At 41.8% G+C, this 20415-nt stretch overlaps 1 protein-coding gene across 2 annotated transcripts in view; it reads left to right on the forward strand.

Annotated features, from left to right (window-relative positions):
- LOC146316894 (A-type voltage-gated potassium channel KCND2-like) overlaps positions 1–20415 on the forward strand; it is a 53449-nt gene that overhangs the window by 27431 nt on the left and 5603 nt on the right. Inside the window, exons 3-4 of one of the 2 annotated variants that reach the window (XM_084734386.1) lie at positions 15883–16045; positions 16512–16610. In XM_084734386.1, the coding sequence (XP_084590512.1) occupies positions 15883–16045; positions 16512–16610 (262 nt within the window). The remainder of the gene's footprint in view (positions 1–15882; positions 16046–16511; positions 16611–20415) is intronic. The other variant, XM_084734387.1, reaches the window with a different exon arrangement.

The following is a 20415-nucleotide window of genomic DNA, read 5'->3' on the forward strand; positions in this document are numbered from 1 at the left end:
GTTGACACGTGAGCTCAGAAGTGTTGTCACGATACTGGAATTTCGATATTCAGTAACACTGAGGGTATAAATTTTAGATTTGTATTACAAGATAAGTGTAACAAGGCTATAGCATGACAACAGATATTTATCCGGAGACAAGTTATGACAAGAAGACAGCAGTGAGACTCAGTGAGAGGAGGCGGGGCTATGTAGGCACTGCAGTGACATGTGTGTCAACTTACTGTTGAATACTGCAAAAAATCTGTATTGAAAGTGCTTCAAATTTTCAGTACCAATATTTATCAATATTTGTGACAACTTGAGCTCAGAGAGGAGTTTTGATTTGGAATATTCACTGGTTCCAGCTTGTCAAACGCTGCTATTCTTCTATGATTGAAAATGAAGTTACCTTTTGGTTTTGAGCTGTTGGTGAAAACAGACGTCAGGTTCGGTGAATGGTGGCAGGTATTTTTAATTGTTTTTTGACGTTTGCATTAAATGGTTTAAACAGTTAAGTATTATTGCATTACCAGTTGCAAGCTGCGAGAGATAAATAGACAAAAGAACTGTCAAAACTGAAGCAGAGGCCAAGGTGTCCTGACTTTTAGTCCCTTGTATGGGTTCACTGCATTTACAATTCCCAAAATGCAACTCAAAGTCTGCCCACTTCTTTCAAAATCTTCATTTCTAGTGGAGCTCGGACTTTATGTTAGAAATTTCCAAGACCAAGCTCAGATAACCCTGATAACCCAGATCAGAGGTTATTTTTCAAGATTTAAAGATCCATTGTGTAAAATTTACAGGGATTTACTGGCACAACGTGGCTGAACGGAATATAATATTCATAAGTATGTTTTCATTGTTGTATAATCCTCTGAAAATAAGATTTTTTGTGTTTTTGTTACTGTAGAACAGGAGTTCACAAAGTGTTTCATGTTAAGGACACCCACAATTAGACCACGGATCATTTCTTCACTTGTTGCTCCAACTTCCAAAAAAAGCTATAAAAATGAAAATAGTATATTCTTTCCTGCTGGGGACCCACTACAACAATTTCAGTGACCCTGGTTTGCCAAGTCGTAGGAGAAGTATATATACTGATACTGAAAATAATCAGTAAATTTAGGTATTAATGTCTAATGGTTAAAACTGGCACATTTAAATTAAAAACCATGTAAATGTTTCTTATAGCAGCTCAAAATGTGGTGACACTGTTCTGTGCCTTTAAAAAAAGCTGATTTTTAGATACTGTAGCTCGTGAATGCACACACTGCAAACTCAGAGTTAAGGGGCCATTTGGTGGAGGGAGCTGATATCCAGCGGCTGCTCTGTGTGGAATCGCACATCAAAGTTAATCTTGCACCGTCTGCTCTGGCGCCGCGGAGCACTAATCTGCTGTCAGTGTGATGAGGCTCCTGGACCAGTTCCCCTTTCCAACACACAGGCGCTAATCCGCAAGACCTTTCACGTTTTCCCTCTTCTCCCCATCACCTGAGTGCACAACAAAGGTCACAGGGGTCACTTTGAAATCTCGTGTGATCAATACTAGTTGATCATTTGCATAGGTGCTTATGTCCAGTGCGCACCAGTAAGAGGCCAGTTTGCCCTGTTGTGACCTTGCAGCTTCCTGACTGTGCTTTTTCATGTGGAATAAGAATTTCACACTGCAGAATACAATAAATCAACAATACGGCTAATACTGCTAATGCTATACTCTTATCGCTTCTTTGTTTTTTCTTAATTTTATCATAACTCAGCCATGATGAGACAGAAGAGAAGAGACAGAAAAGGCCAAAAAGTCATTTGTTGCAATAAAAAAAGTTATCAAAAAAAAAAAATTCATCAGTAGTGTTCATTTTGATGTGTGTTTAAAGGGTAATGTAAGCTGTTGTGAAGTAAAAAATAAAACAAAATAGGAATGCACAATATTGGATCCAATATTTCCCAGCTCATTTTGGACAATTACTAACGCCGATGCATATATATGCACATTTTCTTCCCCACCTAATTGCAGACAACATCAATTCTCTCCTGTAGTGGAATTAACATATTATTACTCTTCTCCTGACGGCCCACCTGCAGATGCAGTTATAAAATATAATGCTTTTCAAAATGTTCACATTCACTGGGCAAAATATGAAAACTATTGCTGACAGTTTTATTTTCAGCTGGTGCCGGTTTCTCTTTGTTTTTCACAAATTTGTCATAAACATCGGGATGGCGGCTCTTAAAGGTGAAATATGTAACATCCTAGCATTCCAAAATGGGTACTGCAGTCCTAATTGAAAATATTGAAACAAGTTGTTTCCTCCCACTGCAGGGACACTGTGAACCCAGACAAGTACAAGATGAGCACAACATTATAATATGACACTATAAATCCTGAAAACAAAAGCCCACTGCTCTGAAAGTACAAACTCTGGAGTTTGAGTTCAGTAACTGCCTGCCTTGCTTCTTTCAAGACTCCATTAACATTTTGCTCAATTTAAACATTCTAAATATTTACTCCTTCTAAAAGATTATTTATGATTTCTTGCCACTCATTAACAGACAATCAGCAAACATTTGGTGTTTCTTTTAGTCAAAGTGAATAAATGTGAACCGGGCAGTGTGTGGAATCGCACACTCAAGAAGTTTACATACTGCAGGCATACTTGTGCATAATTAAAGCATCATCTTATCAGCCTGTCATATTTGCAGAAATGTTCATTTTGGGCTGATACTGATGTCTTTATCAGCCGACGCTGATGACATATGCTGATATTATTGTGCACCCCTAAAACAAAAGGCTAAATAAAACAAAGTGGATTACAGGGACTAAGAGGAGAGCTAGCCACGCTTTGAAGTTGGGACGTTTATATCCTGCCGAGCAGTGAGCCCTGGTGCTCTACGTCTGGCTGGACACTGCAGTTAGGGTCCTCGGGTTGCGTAAAGGAACAGTTCACCTAAAAATCAAAAATACATAATTTTCCTATAACCTGTAGTTTTGGAGATATAAGCCGTAGAGATGTCTGCATTCTTTCTCACATATTATGGAAATGGATACTTCTGTATCTCTTGCCAGATGGCAGCAGAAGGGAGAAGTCTGTGTCTGCGATGGGTATTGTCCATGTCTCTGCACCACTGGGGTAGCTTCACTTCAACAGTCTGTACATCACACCAAGCTGTTTGTTTACGCAAGTTGACAATGGTCTTCCTGAATCATGTCCAGAGATGCACAGTAATAAGTAACTGAATAGCCCAGGTTAGTGGGGAGGCCCTGAGACACTCATGAATTGATAACGTTGCCTAATTGTAAGTGCATCCCTGACTCAAGACAATTAACAGTTTTTGTGCAGTTCCAAGTCCTGACTATTTTCTTTATGCCAAACTTCACTAGCTGACCACATCACTGTGCTAGCTAGCTCAGTGGTGCTAACATTACAGCTCAGCTGAGAAGGATGGCGATAACGTTTACATCCTGTGCTGTCACGACCATGAGCCTCTCGCCCACGAGTAGATGCATGCTTCCTTATGCACTGTGAAACAGTTGGCAGGCGCAGGTCGTAGACAGAAAATAGATGCTACATGAAATTGCTTACAACGAGGTCTGTGGATTATCTTGAGTAACGAGGTCATTCTTGCTGGAAAGAGATCTCGCTGTCAGGTTTTTCAGATGTATTTTGTTTGGTGCTTTGAGGACCACAAGCCAAAAGAAGGATTACATGTCTACAGCTGCTATCTCCAAAACTATCTAGATGGATAAACATCACCACCGGCCAGAGGAAATCATTTTTGGATTTGGGGGTGAACTGTCCTTTTAAAGACAACATTGGTGGACACAGTTAGCGACACAGTATTCACACAAACAAGCAGACTAAACAGGGGCCATCACAATTGGCCATTTCAGCGTTTTCACCTTTAACCCCACTGCAGGCCTTCACACATCAGAGGTGCGGGAACTCGCTGCCTGCTCGATCAAAGCTTTCTGTGTTCAAGAAAATGCCACCACTCTCCCCCTCGCATGCCGATTAACCTGTGATGAATACGGAATGAGTTCATTAGCATAATCGCTTGAGTGTCTGATGATTTCATTTTATTATCACGTTCTCTCATAATCCATAGCTCCGGCGCCCCTTCGTGCTTCCAACCCCCTCTTTCATGTTCCTTTGCCCTCCCCATTCAGCCACGAAGCAGTGTAATTGCATTATCAAAGTATTATACTGACGTTGTGGGAATATATTTTTAGCCCCTGGCTTTTCTGGAGTAATGTAATGGGCAGAAATCTAAACATGGAATGACAAATTGGAATTAAAGCAATGTTTGAGTCAGTTTACCTTGGTTTCATCATGCCCCGGCTGATCGAAGACTTGCATCATCCGGACCTCCCCCTGACACTCACAAATTATTATTTGCAGGATAGCATGCTCTTATTTTATGGATCCATGTGGATACTTGACCCTCGTAAATCTTCTATTAATACAGAGCAGCCATTCATCTAGTAATTAAGATAAATTGCCACAAGGATTTGGTCGTAATCATGACGACGAGGAGCTGAAGTAGAGGTGACTTGGCATATAATAGCAGTGAAATAGGGGTGCTTTTTTGCATAGGACAGCAGTTGTTTCTCAAGTGTCAGCAGGTGTAGACCGAGAAACTGAGAGAAGAGCAGAAGAAAAGAAAAATGTCAAGCAGGGCTGTGCTAGCACTGCATGATAATAGAAAAGGAGGAGAAGAGGAAAAAGAGAATGAAGCGTTTCATCTCCAACTCATAGTTAGAGGCAGGCAGGTCCAGGCAGAGGAAGGGTGAGTCAAAGTCAGGAATGGAAGAGCGGTAGAGAGGAAAGCTTTTTATCATCCCTGACTCTTAAGAAGATCTCCCAAATGAGAGAGGGCGTGCATGCTAATGTCAAAGCCGCGGTGATAACTAGCCGCCTGGTTTCGCGGGGTGAGGGTTAAGCTGGGATTTGGAGGGCTGAGGGAATACATGTTTGATATGTGAGCGAGAGAGAGCTGAGGTGCCTTTGCCAGAGCTATACGTGGGGGATTATTCTATATGGTTTATCTGTGTCTGCATGGCTAAAAGAGAGAAATTTCACTGGCCTTTATTGGGACTGTGTAGTTCCTGAGACTCCTGGGTGAACGTTCAGCTGGAAGATCAAAGACACATTGACACTGCTGCATCACAAAGTCTTCATTTACAATGCATTAACACCCACTGGCATGTAGCCATGCATGCTACGACTGTTTCCTTCAACTTCACATGTTAACCTTCAGCCCTACCCACTCTGTCAAATAATGGTGCTAACTAGAACCATAAAGGGTTCCTCGGCTTGTCTCCATTGGAGAATCGTCATCTGTTCCTGGAAGAACCTTTTATAACCTTTGGAAGTCCTTCAGACAGTTTTGCCTAAAATCCAGCAAAAATAGTTGCATCTAGAACCATCTGTGAAAGATATCACCCAGAAGAGATGAGAGGTTCTATAGAGAGCCCTTCAGTGGTGTAATGGTTCTCTGGAACCCACCCAGGGAGCTCCTCCAAGAAACCTTTAAATACCAAAGGTCTGATCTAGAACCCACCCAAAGGGCTGTACTGAGAACCCTTTTATGCAGCAAGGGTTTTATTTCGAACCCATGAAGGGGGGTTTTCTGAGAACCCTTTTGTACTGAAAGTGTTTTTATCTAGAACCCAATCAAGGGGCTCTACAGAGAACCCTTTTACATTATGGTACAGAGAACTGTTGATGAAAAAGCTCCTGAAGTATTTCAACAATCCTTGCAGAACTATTTCTTCTAAAAGGGGTTCTTTGGATGAAAAGGGTTCTTAATGGAAACTTTAATCTAACAAAGAATGCTTCACGACCCCTTTCTTCTCTTCAGAAGCAAATGACTCTGGGTAGAACCTCAGCCCTTCAGGAAGAACCTTTCTTTAACTCTTATTTCTAAGAGTGTAGCCTTTCCCTTTCACCCGTCTGCAGAGACTGGATCTCAGCTGGATTGTGGAAAGAATACAAAACAATCTCTCACATCAACTCCACACTTCATTTTACTGCATCTCAACATCCAGTCGGAGCGACGTAGTCTGTGCATTTTCGCCCGCAGACTCGGTGATGTTCACCTATCTCAAAGTTGTCCTTCCCTGTAGCTATTGTTCGCAGTTACTCATACTCGAGTGCTCTGTTTTTCCTACCACACGCATTACACCAGGCAGTGCGGTCCTCCGGCTCCCTCCTATCTCTGCTTCCCCATCTCCCCATTATGTTGTGTAGTTCTGCCAGCCTCTCCTTCTCTCCCTTATCACCTGCAGTGAAAATCTAACGGGCTAATCCCAGCGCCTGTGGGATTCCCCCTTCTATAATGATGTATATCTGAGGGATAGCATCAGAGCAGAGTCCTATCAGCCCACACACTCTTAATCCCATCAGTCTTTGGTGTCCAAGCCCAGGAGAGGCAACGTTTTGGATGTTGTGTGCTCCCGGGCTGTAGCCAGAGATGCAGTGCAGAACATCAGCAATGATACGTGGTGTTTAGGGATCATGTTGGAGATCGTGTTCATTTATTGTGCTTCTGATTCTTCAAACCTTGTGGTGTGTCTCCCCCAAGGATTGCAATGCAGTGGTTCATGCTGCATTGAGAAAATCTTGCAGGCCATCAGTCTCTCTGAGGTTTTATTTCACAGTCTGTTTGTGGTGGAAATGGATATATACAGATTATGCTTAATATTTCAATGTACTGACCAAAACACAAAACAGATTTACATTTGGTCCATCAATAATATAAATGTATTGTACACAAGAGAGAGGTTTATTTTATTCAACTAGATTTTCTTACACTTGTTTGTCTGTGAATGCAGCAGTCTGTGTTTGCTGCATTTCTCTCTTCTCACTCAGTGGTCAGACTCACGATGCCTATCGGCACAGAAGAGAACGATCTTATAGCCTTTCCTTTCTTGTTTTTACGAACTAAATTTTTTATGAGGTCTCTGACATAACCACCCTCAAGACCTATCCTGCAGTACTCCATAAATCTTGCGCTCTTCACAAAATACACCCCAGAAAAATTTATATCTTCTTGTCACTCATGTTAGTATGCCTCCATGACATGCAGGCACTATAATCCATTTTCTTGAGATTCTGAATTCATAGTTGTATGAGCATGATGGAGTTCAGGAGGGAAAATTACATTTTTTTTGGTACATCTATTATTTAACTGTCAGCAAGGATGAATATTGTGCTCTTTCAGCCTTGTGGAGAAGGTACAGAGAGCCGTATTGTCGCGGAGCATTGCTCCATTTGCTCCTTGTCATGACTTGTAAAAAATGGGGGCTTTTCGCGGTTGGTCAGCGCGAGGCTTCATCACCTCCATGTCATGTTCTCAGATAAGATTTTAATGTTGTGTCCACTCTGACACTCCTTGATCCCCCGCCGTGGCTTTACATTTCACATCACGGCCGCAGGAGATGTCACCGGTGTAAGGCGATCTGATACTTCCCGACCTTGCCGCTGTCCCTGCGCAGTTTTAATGCCTCCTCTCTGTCATTATCAACTTTTGATTGGTACAGTCAGTGACAGTATCGGAGTTTCAGGATAATTGACAGGTTTTGGTCTCACAGGTTTGGAGGGCTTGTCTGTGCTGTAGGAACCATTGAACTGTGAAACTGAGCGAGTGAATTACCCCAGGAAGCACTGATAGGGAGCTGGTGGGTGCGCGATGGGATGGTTGGTGAAGGTCAAACAGAAAATCATGCATTCACAGAATTATGAGAGCCACGCTGAGGAGGACACGCGATGCATGTTTGGAATTTACCAGTCTCATCTTTTTGAAATGATAAAAAATGCTAATTCTGTGTCAGACTAAAAAGCAGTTGACCTTGACATTTTTCCCTCAATTAAGTGCTTTTTTCCAACCGAATGTCTTCTTTTAGCATCTCAAAGAGCATTTCATAATAAGTTCACTGTGACTCAACACGCACAACAGATGCCAATGAGTCCAATGAATGTGTCTCCCGGCAATTTCCCCCCACTCGCACATAATAAGAGACAAACGCCTGGAGGGGTGCGAAGCTAAACTAATCTCATGGAAGAAGAAGGTGAGATTGAAATTAATTTCAGATTATCAGATTGCAGGCCTCCTCTGTAATTATTGGCATGAAACAACGGGGATAGATGGTGCATGAGATAGGACAGTGTGCTTAATTCATCTTGATTCTAATCAGCTGATGAATCAAAATGTTTAATGTATTAATCAAATTAGTTTCATTCCGTTGCCTCTCATTGAAGTATCAAAGTTGGGGTACATCAAAGTGCAGTTTGATGAGATTCAATGTCTTTACCATGACAGATTTAATAAGATGGGACCACATAGTCCAGCAGCTCCATGGTCTTCATCACAGGATTCTTTCTTCATCGTAACACCTTGACCTTGATCGCTCGCATCAGTGGAATCAAATGCTGTCTGTGAGGCCATTTGAACATCACAGACGGTGGTCAGCACACTCCCAGTTTGTAGGAGCAGCAGGCGTACTGGGTTTGGAAGCTAAGCAATGTACTGCTGTGGACGGGGTCAGCAGCAGAAAAACACCTTTTTAGTGCTGACATCATGATTACATCATGGTGTTAGCTGGAGGCAAAATGAGGGAAAAACTGTAAGGAGACCTAAATCAGTAGTGGGCCACATAACCAGGCAAAAATGTCATGTTGCTGTGTTGTTAGGTGCCAGAATGAGTAATAGAGACAGTAGTAATGGCTCAAAACTGACGTTTTATCGATTTCCAGCTGCCTCTGCTCATCCAAAAGACAACTATGGGTTAAACAAGATAAGATGAAAGCTATTTTCCTCATTACACAAAAAATACAACCAATCAACTTCTGCATTCAAGTTTTTCTCTTTTACCTCACTAAGACAAGCTTTAATTGCTTGTTAACTCTGTAAAACGCACTTCATTTAAACTCCACACAATAAAACTCACCAAAACCATCTCGGTTAGACTTTCCACTGTTCCCTTGTAATCACCAACTCTGAATTGGTCAAAATAAATCCTTAATTCACTGCGTTAGATGTGTCTGCCTCGACAGGCTGTTTTTCTTTTTACTCGTCCTCCAGCTCAGTGGGTGTGTCCTGTGCCACTGGGTGTGTCACGGAGCAGCACCTGTCACTCATTCAACCATTAACTTAAAAAATATAATAAAAAAAAAATAAACAAAACTTGCTCAGCCATTCACAGATAGACGATATATTCACCCAATCGCCCCATCCTATGGCAACTGTAGAAAGATGGTCCATCCAATTCAAGTAACAGTCACAGTCAGAAAAGCAATGATTTTCTTCATCCACTGTTCAAAACAAGCCAAAAAAACTTTAGAAATTGTTTTGCCTCCACCCAAGCTCCGCCCACAAAAAAAGAACAGGGGTCTACATACTACACATACTAACAGTAATTTTACCTTGCAGAACACGAGAGTTGCTCGTCTGCTCGTTGCATCCATTAGTTAGGCAGTTTCTCCACACATCAGAGACACACAATAACACAAACAAACTGACAGACTGAGGCTTTTTTTATTTTTCGTCTGGCTGGTTTGGAGAAAGTTGGCTTATATATTGTTTGTTTACGGTCTAAAACAATCTGATGGCTAAGTAAAGCAGCAAAAAATATTCTAAATATAGCGTACACTTAAAATATTCTAAATATAGTGTACAATTGAAGTGATGTTTATTTTGACCTTTGATGCTGACCTTGTCTACAGTGCCAAACTGGGGTTGTGCCATCCGCTATCTACTGTAGGTAATACACTGACTATGGATAAGAGCCTCTTATAACCACACTTCAGAAATACCCCTTTAACCTCACAAACTCTGTCTGTATTGTCTAGTTTTGTAGCGAACTGAGCAGTAAAAGTTGCACTTCACTACAGTCACTTCTGCAGTTAGTTTCACGGTAAAAACCCAGGAAGTGGAAGCTAGAAGTAGCATGACAGAGGTGCCAGTGGATGATTGGATTTTAACGCTGTTGACAAAGCCCTCTCAGCCGAAAGATCTGCCACAATCCTTCTTGGATCCTAATTGTCAGCACTGCTAAGCTGTTGGCGGTGATCTCTGCTGGCATTTCAGTCAGTTGGTGGGACAGCAGGACTTACTTTAGACCTCTATGATTACATCAGAAACTTGAGCCTGCTCTCATTTAAGAGGTTTTTTTTTTTTATGTAAGTGTTGCTTTTCTCCTGCCAACCCCCAAACATGTTAATAGCTTGTGGCGCGCAGCAGTGCAAATGACCAGAAAAGGTCAGGATTTTTACAATTTAAGCTCATTTTACCCAAATAGATTTATTTTCATTTCGATTGATTTAAGACTGAAAGACCTGCCCTGCCTCTGAGAAGAGAAATAAACAAATGACGTGTCTGTAAAGTCATCCAGATATCTTGTTTGGTTTTTTTTTTTCTCGCTTCCCACTAACCAGATGGCAGTCAGATTTCAGACACAGGGTTCTGGAAGACAATCAAGGAACAAGATTGCTTTTTTAGGAAGGGGGGATTGGTTTAACTAGATGTCAAATTAAAGGCCTTTTCACACACACTCACACGCACGGTCACGCACAAACCCATGTTCGCATGACTGCCTGTGTGTGTTTCTGTGTGTCCAGGCGTGTTTTTAGGTGTCAGCGCTCACTGTGCGGCGGTGAGGTCATGTACAGAAATCTGTCTCAGAGCACCCCCTGATGGAACACCGCACCGCTTTTAAGGTCACCCGCACAAACTCTGCCACGCAGGTTGATACAGGGACTCATGAATGTTTGATTGGTCTATTATCCGGGCCGGGCGGGGACATTCATCCCCCGCTTCTGGAATTCAAATATTCCTTTTAGTCTGACATTTCTCCTACAACCATCTGAGGCGAACCCCCAGTTTCACTCTCACTCACCGCGCCGAGCTTCATCTGCAATGCTGTCATCTCACTGTAGGACAATTCTACAGAATGCGCTGTTTTTAAGAGCGCTGCGAGTGTGAACGCAGTATGGTTTCAGGTGGGTGGAACTGGGGAATTGATACTCAGTCATTCCGACACTCCTCTTCCTCCTCTGCAGGGTGGATAAGGATCTGGCCATCCATCTTCGTGTCTCACCCATGTCAGCTCGGGGTAGCAAACGTGGGTACCTGGTAGTCGGAGACAACAAGAACAAAGCAGGAACATTACTTTAATCTCTCGCCGCTGTTAATTCCTACCTCTGCCGTCATGCAGGAGGCAGAGCTTTGTGTATCTCAGCTTCCCCCTTATGAACAATCCATCACTGTTAGTGCTTCTCTCCAGAGTGCGCTTGCTCCTTCCTTTTTTCACCTGCTCACTTTGCTTTCAAAAGACAACGCTCGCTGAAAGCACTGCAATACAATGTATTCCACAGATGACTGTTCAGACTTATTTACACATCCAGCAGCATCTTGACACCCCTCCCATCGGAGTATATCACACGTGAGCAGCCGCATTTATGTGAGGGAAAGCTGCCCTGCATTTTTTATGTGGATCTCTTAATAGGCTTTCAACAGTACATCCGGAATCTATAATTGACACCTGCTGTCAGGCTTCGTCGGTGATTACATAGGAAAATGACTTGACCTGTAATGAACTGTAAAACTAATGACATCTGTGTGAGATTACTCAACTTGAAAGCAAACTGTTGTACATGAAGTCCCATCAAGCGTGATATTAAAATGTCCACTTTTACATCTTTTCCGCCCAATCTCTGTAAAAGCCCAGGCTGTTGGGCCCAACGTGATGGAAACCTGAGGCTAATGACTCAAGCAGACGGCCGTGGGCATTAGACAACTTCATTTATGAAATAGTCAACCTCCCGTGTAGCGATACATTCACATTACCCTGCCTCACTTGAGAGACGCACGGCTGTCACAGCCACTGAGCAATGCTGATGTCCTTTCCTACCTGCATTCATCTTACTCTCAGGAGGTAATGGTCTTCTCAGGTCATTTGCGCATTAGGGTCTCGATCATTCATCTCACCCACCTGCAATCCTGTGGATTGCCGGTCCTCCGCGGTACGTCGAGAAAGATGTTTGGAAAAGACAAGGGAAAACATACATGCTCCAAATCATTCATCTTCACTCTTTTTCTCAAATACCGGCGCTCCCTGTGGCCTGAAGAGTCTGCGGAGGGCTGTTCATGAACATGCAGGTTATGTTCAAATGATTTGTGGGTGTAATTTGCACGGTTTGTGTCTGGTGCTATTAATTACCTGTAATAAATTCCAAATTATTTAAGGATGTTGAATGATAATCACCTCTCTGTGAAGCAGCACAATGTCATTGAGTTTGTGGATACATGCTTAGTTTGTTAGTACTGGCAGCATTGCCTGGTGAGCAGCAGAGGTATTAAGTATATTTGTGAACAAATCTTAAAGGCGTACTATGCAGCATTTTCCTTAAAAAAAAAAACAGGTATAGACTCATATAAACACAATCCCTCTAAATTCTCACTTATGACCCACTATAAGTGTGTGGTGGTGTCTGTGTCTGCAGAAACCTTGCCTTCTGCCTGGATTTACTTATTTTCTCATATTTTGCTGTCCTCTGGACTTTTCTTTGCATCAGACCAGACCAGAATTTTAAACTTTGATAGAATACTAGTATGAAAAGACAATATTCGATACCCCCACTTTACCTCTCTATATCACAGCAGAAAGGAAAAGAAAGTCCTAGACGCACAAAATTGGGTGATTTTTCTTTTCTTTTTTTTAAAATTAACAACCTGCACACAGAAAAAGGCTCTGAATACTGTCTGGTTTTGCAATGATGCAAGCCAAATTTCAGTTAGGACCATAAAGACTGAAGCAAACTGAGGTCTCGGATGAGCACTTAGATCATTTCTTTTTTTTATATAGTTTTGGTACTTTCAATACTTTCTGCTGTTAGTATTGTATTGTTTTTAAATGTGGTATTGAAGAATCAATATTTTTGACAACCTTACAACAACATGCATTTTTAAAGGTCAGGACTTTTTATAGATGTAGCAACCAACGGTCACATTGCATTCTCTGTCTCTTTCCTCTGCTCTCTAGCTGTGAGAGCTGCACAAAGAGATACACACACAGGCAGATCGCCTCAGGCTGTATACACACAAAATTCTGAGTTGCACAGAGGTGTGGAAATCTTTGTGTGCTCTCTTCTTTATTAGAGGAGGAGGGATGAACCAACTTTGAATGGTGCATTTACAAACAATGTTCTTCAAACCGAACCAACTTCTAGAATCACTATTGTCACTGAACGAATCAGTAGCTTTTAGCAGTGGAGCTACTGAAAGCTTCACTGTCAGCTCAGCGTGTTATTTTCTCATCAGAAGCTTTTGAAAAGATCACAAAGCCTCAGAAACAGTCATGATATGATAATACTGTCTCACATAGTTGCCTGCTGAGCCATTAACCTTAGAAACCATGTCTGTATTTTCTAGTTTTGTACTGAACTGAAGTGAAGTTTGAAACAGCAACATATTGAACTCGCTGCTCCACATTGTGTCGGTATGAACAGTGATTTGTTCACTTACTGTTGTGCATTTGAATGGTAATGCAAGAGGATAAGTGTCAGTGTCATGTTTGCCTAATCTTCACATGAAAAGTAAATGCATGTATAACGGTGCAGTTGTATAAAGAGAAAGAAAGAGACCAGGGATTGATTCTCATGTGAGGCAAATAGTTAAAGTTGAATGATTTAAGGTGGTAATAATAATAAAGTATATTGGTATAGCACTTATCGAAACCAGTGCTTCACACATAAAAAAATGACAATAAAATTCACAGTAATATCAAGAAAGAAAGGCGGACACTAGGAACAAAAAATGAATTAAATTTAAAAGCTATGGATTATTAATAAACATAAATAAAACACCAAGGATATAAATCTAAAAACAATGGCTTCAGGCAACCTTAAAAAAATATTCAGATATAATCCCTTTGTAATCACAGACATTTTGATTATTAACTACATATATTTTGTCTGTAACTGTAAGGGATTACAATTATATACAGTCTGTAATTTAATTGCATGCAACTAGCTACTACCCAACACTGCTAGCAGGTAAGCCTTGTTTTTAGCTTATAGCAGTTACCGATGGCTTGCAGCGCTCAATGATTCAGCAGCTTATATATAGTTTTAATAAATGTTTTTCAAAAATTGTGAGTCACTGCAACCAGGAGAGGTCCTTGAGCACACGGCCATATTGGTGCACAAAATATTCTAGGCTGATGGGTCCAGTAGTGTGCAAGATTACTGCGAACAAGCTGCAGGCCTGTTGAACACACGCACATTTTTTTTTACATATTTTATTAGCCAAAGTGTATAGTATGGTGTACAAGGTTCCAGTATATCCATTGTTTCGATAGCTAACATGACAACAGAAAAGAAAAAACAACAATTCTATAGTGCAGTAATTTTAATTTTACTGTAAAACTACAGTGTAGTTTAATTTTACTGTAAAACTACAGTGTAGTATCAGGGATGGACTTAGGAGTCCTCTGCAGTGGCTGCCTTTGCTGTGTGTCATAATCTCTCTCTCTCTCCCACTTTGTTGTCATAACCTCAGCTGTCCTATCAAATAAAAGCCCATAAAATATTTAAGAAAAAAAGACCTGTGATGGACAGAGGACCAGATAGATTAATACATTTCACTTGGCAGGTGAGTCTCACTCAGGAGGCAACACAGACAGGTTGTAAATGTGCAATCAAAGGTTGCCATTTCTCTGTGAAATGATCATTAGATCCTCATAGCGCATATTTAAGCTTTTCAAGGCTCAAGAAAAAAACATCACATCCTTTAGCCAGGCAGACTGAGATGGTGAGGCAGGAGATTTCCAGGGAGGATGTATTCTACGATGCACCAAAATAGTGGTAAAGGCAATAATGTCCCTCTTTAGTGCTTCGTCCACTTACTGTTACATACTGAAGTGCATTTAAACGGTAATACAAGTGCTTAGCTCGGAAAAAAGTGAGAAAACTATAGTGAGGAGCTACACATCTTTGAACTGAGCTTAACTGAATGAAACAATACAAATCAGCAAAGTGCTTTGTAATTTCCACCTCTGCGGTAGTAAGAGACACTTGGAGGTGTTGGCTTAATGTAAAGACAGTGAGATTATGAAGACAGTTTGATTCTAGCTTTACCTTGAGAACAGACAGGTCCGACTGCCTGATAGAGGACAGGCGCATTAATCTCTTTAATGGGGACGATTCAGTCCCATCTGACATATGTACAACCATTAATCTGATCATGCTGAATGTTCAACATTTGTATAATGTTGAAAAATGGCATGCATGATTTCCAAAGAGCTGCTTTCCACTTTATCTCAAACACGGATTGTTTTAATGTGGTTTCAGCACTTATCTGCATTCAATATTCAAGGTCCATTTTGATGTGAGAGGAAGAACGAAACACACGAGTGTCCTGTGGACTTAAACGATCCCTCCAGGGTTCGGCATCACACCGTTTTCCTTCCCCTTTTGCTTTTACTCGATGTGATACCGCTCCCTGTATCTTTCACAAGCTGTTTGGCTAACGGAGGTCACAGGGGACATGTAGCGCGTTTGGTCACGACGTGAAAGCATTAGCTCGTGCCAGCAGGTGTGTAATTATATATGAAACAGGGCTTTAAAAGAGGAACATCAAGATGGCATGTTGTAGAAAGTAGGCCAGCGAGAAGAGACTTCAGAAAAGTCCTATTTATTCCTCACCCACTTCAAAATGTGTGACTTCTTATTTGAAGTCGTGAAATAATCCAAGGTCAGTGTAACTATTTCAAGACTAGTAAAAATAACATTAAACACACAACAACTTAACATGATAAAACAAGCCTGCGGAGCGCGTTCTTTAAAAGGAAGATGTTTTTTTTCTTGTTTTTGTGCTCACTGTCGTCTGTTTTCTGTGTTGCAGGTACGGTGACATGGTGCCAAAAACAATCGTGGGGAAGGTGTTTGGGTCCATATGCTCTCTGAGTGGGGTGCTGGTCATCGCCTTGCCTGTCCCTGTCATAGTGTCAAACTTCAGCCGCATCTACCACCAAAGCCAGCGGGCGGAGAAGCGAAGAGCCCAGAGGGTACTGACTCCCCACTCCCTCCCTCCTCCTCTTCCTTCCTTTTTCCCCTCTATCTCTCTTTATTTTGCCTCTATCTGCCTCTTTCCTCTGTCCCTGTCTTATCCGCATGTAACAGAATGACAGGGCAAACACTATCTCCCAGAATATTAATCTGCTATTGTGTTTCTGTGGATGTGTGTATACGGTGGGCTAAACTTGCTTGAGTATATTTCAGTGGGAGAAAGAAATGAAAGGGGGAATGACAATGACTGAACAAATGATCTTCAGAGTATAGTGTCAGCAGCTTTTCAATAGCAATATGTGCATTTCTTCCTAAAAAAGTGTTTGCTAAGGCAGAATTTCCTAATGGTAGATTTAAGCATGGCCTCTCCCTACTAAATACTGTGTCTGCCAGAGGGAGACAGAGCCAATTAGTGTGACAGACAAACCGTCAGAGGCTAAAACAGAGGTCTGTTTGTTCAAACAGAAAACTCGGCTTGCTAGAATCCGTGCAGCGAAGATTCGAGGCACTAATGCCTATATGCGCTACAAACAAAATGGGCTCCTGATCGACTCGCTGGAGGAGGTAACGGGACCAAGCGGCGGCTTGGGGGCTGGCTGACTGACCGGGGCCGGGGCCTCGCTGACGCTTGCATGCCGCTCTGCTCGGGGGGCCATGCCACCACACACACATACGGGAGGGAGTGGGTGGGGGCAGGGCTCGAAATTAACTTTCCAGTGTCCCGCAAGTGTCCCAGATGCTCTCAAATATTAATTGATTTTCTGGGATTTTATTTGTTTATTTATTCTGGACATTTAAAGGGACAATTCACCCACAAATAAAAAAAAATCTATCCAGATTGGTTTGGAGTGAGTTGCCAAGTTTTGGAGATGTCAGCCACAGATGTCTGCCATCTCTCCAATATCACGGGACTAAATGGCACTCTGCTTTTTGTGTGCAAGAAAAATGCATTTGAAATACTCCTTGCTTAGAACAGTGTCATGTAGTAACTGTTTTCTTTCTAGTAAAAAGAACGAAGTTTTGGTAGATTCTACCATAGAAAGAAAATAGTCCTTACATGAGTTTTTCACAACAAGGTCTGTGGTTTGTCTTGAGAAACCGAGTCATGATTTCTGGCAGGAGACACCGGCACTCACGCCATTTAGTCCCATTATAATGGAGAGATGGCAGACATCTCTACAGAGGATATCTCCAAAACTCAGCCACTCACACCAAAACTACCAAGAGGGATAGATAGCACAACGGGCCAGAGAGACAATTTGTAGTTTTGATTTTGGGTCCTTTATAAAACACATATATACTTAAATATACCTGAATGTTTTGGCAACTTGCATCATTTCATTGGCTCATTTGGTCCAACATGGACGTTCAGCTGTTTGTTCCCTGCACGTACATAAAAATGAAACATTGAAATCACCCGAAGTCTTTGGCCATAATCAGTTTTCATGATTCTTTTAGCCTCAGATCACTCAATTTTAGTTCATTTTAATCAATTTGATCAATGAATGCATCACGGCAAATGTCAGTGCAAATGCAAACCTGTTTCTAATTGGTACACAGCAGTGAAAATTTATATACAGACACTTTGAACATTCACACTGCACTTTTACTAGCTCTGGGTTAAATGTCATTTCTGAATGTCCTGTGGCTGCTCCTTTGATCTCTTAGCTCTCTTTCACACCGGTAGCCCAGGGTTTAGTTCATTTTCAGGGGATAACCCTGCAAAACTCGGGGCTAACGCTGCTCCGGAGCAGGAATTTGCCAGGATTGTGCCAGTATGAAAGCTTTCCTAGCCTAGGGCTAACAGCTTTCTTAGCCTGGGGCTAAGTGCAGTGTGAAAACCCTTGAAGGGACAGTTCACCCCCAAAATCAAAAACGCATTTTTCCCCCCTGGCCTGTCAAGCTATTTATCCATCTAGATATTTTTTTTTTTTGGGTGTGAGTTGCTGAGTTTTGGAGATTTCAGCTGTCTGCTCTCTCTCAAATTTAATGGAACTAGATGACACTCGTGAACAGTTTCATGTAGGAACTTCTTTCTTTCTGCTGTAGAATCTGTCAAAACAACATTATTTTCTACTAGAAAGAAAATGAAACTGCTCACAAGGTCATTTTTCAAATTTTTCAAATATTTTTTTTTTTTTTAGGCCATCTAGTTACATTATTTTTGTGAGGAGGCGGACATCTCTATGGCTAATATCTCCAAAACTCCGCAACTCACACCATAAAAATACAGATGGATTAATAGCACTACAGGTCAGGGGAAAAATATGTACTTTTGATTTTGGGGTGAGCTGTCCCTTTAAGTGTACATGTGACATAGCACAGAGCTTGTGCCACGTCACATTTTTCAAATTTGAACACCTAACAATTGAAATGACATATATTCTGTGACACATAAAACATAATTTAATTTATGTTTCACTACTGTCCCAGAATTGTCCCAGACACCATATCTTCGTGTCCCAGGTGCCATTTTTTATTGTCCCCGGGACAAAGGGACATCCTTAATTTCGAGCGCTGGGTGGGTAGGAGGGGGCTTCTCATGCTATAACACAGGGGCTGCTGTCATTCCAGTGCTTCAGTGTGATCGTCCTCTCTCTTTACATCACACCTCTCAGCTGCAGCATCGACATGCCTCGTCAACACTCTCTCTCTGTCCATACAGCAGGAGGGCCAGGCAGGCACGCTTGCCTTCTGGTGGAGCTCAACCATTACAGTCACACTGACTCATGACCAAGCTCTGCATGTCTGTCCAACAGGGTTTGGAGGGGAAGGAGGGAGCCAGAGGCTTACTGGACAGTAGGTCGCCTATGGAGGCTGTCTGCTCAGCCTGCATCTATCTCCTCTAAACTCTGTTTCTGATCTGCTGTGTGTGTTTCTGTGTGTTATTTCTAGAGCATCCAGGTTGTAGTGCCGACTAACACGACATAATTTCCATCCCAGAGCCGCGCAGAGCTTCATCAACGTGTGTGTAGTGTTGTTGTGGTGCAGAATGTGTGCCGTGGTTGGTGCAATCTGTTCGATCTGTGTCCAGGTGTGCCACTGACTGAAATGAGCTCAGTGTTAATTTGACTTTTCTGGTCTTTCTCAACCAATCAGCGAAAGAAAGAAAGATGGCAAAACCAATTCTATCAGTGAAACATGTTGTAATCAGCCACTGTCTCTATTAGGGGTGTCATGATTCTGCCTATCCATGATTTTAATTTGACTTTCGATTTAAACTTCTTTTTTTTGCACAGACGGCTCTGCCATTGTTTTTGATTTGCAAATTTCAACAAATCATTGTTTGTTTGTTTTTTGGCACATTTGCACATTTTCAAATTCTTGTTGAAAGTGTGATATAAGGGCCGGTAAGCTACTCTGTGTTGATGTGTTATGTTTTTTCTCCGGACATGCACCGGACGCCACAAGTAGGCGGGGGTGGAAAGAAAAGAGAAAAAAATGATAGCAAGAATTGACCCTTTGCTAAGCTCCGCCCTCTTTAGCTACTGTTGTTGCCTGTCAAGTTTTCCATTACTGCACTGCTCCTATATGTATTATACAGTAATAACTGTGGCAGATTTAACATTGAAATTGGCATTAATGTTTGAAACACAAGGTCTTTGATTCCACAGAGAAACAAACAAAAGAAGCTTCCCATTTCTAGCTGACAACCGTGGATTTTGTCGGCTAAAATGAGGACTTCAGTTCCTTGAGTCAGCTCTAGTGGGTTTTTCAAGTCTCCAAACACGATATAACGCTAATGCTAAAAAACTGAGGCTAAAGCTAGCTTAGCTAGCATTGGTTGGATGGTGAAATCTGGCGCTTATATGTACATGATAGACAAACAGGAAAACAGATAAACAGAAATACGCTCCTTAACATAGGAAAAGGAAGTACAGGGACTAGATTAGTGCAGCGGACCTTGATACAGTGATCCAGCCAGACCATGATCGCTTCAAGAAGAGAGCTAGGATAAGAGCTAAGCTAACCTGGCTTAGACCTGAGAGATCCCTCCTCAAACCACCACAAAACAATATAACCTATAGGAACAAGCCATGAGTTTGGTAAATGCAGTGGTATTTAACATAAGTTTAGCTGGAGGTAACTTTACTGCAGCTAGTAAGCCAGCATTAGTTAGCTGGACATGCTTACGATCGCAGCTTACGTTAAAGCAGATAACGATAAAGTTTTATCCATTCCCCACATGTGAGCTCTTATGTTTTACGCTTTTGAAAGTCTAAAAGAAAAAGAAACTACCATCCAGACTCATGACAGCTAAACGCACACCGCTGCAACATGTAGAGAAATGCAAAGCTTGACAGGCCTGCGGTGCCCTAGTTACATTTGCTAATCTATAGAGGGGTCAATTGCCAATTCTGCCTTTGAT

This window comes from Lutjanus erythropterus, chromosome 13 (assembly GCF_056507025.1).
Source record: "Lutjanus erythropterus isolate fLutEry1 chromosome 13, fLutEry1.hap2, whole genome shotgun sequence".
Lineage (NCBI taxonomy): Eukaryota > Metazoa > Chordata > Actinopteri > Lutjaniformes > Lutjanidae > Lutjanus > Lutjanus erythropterus.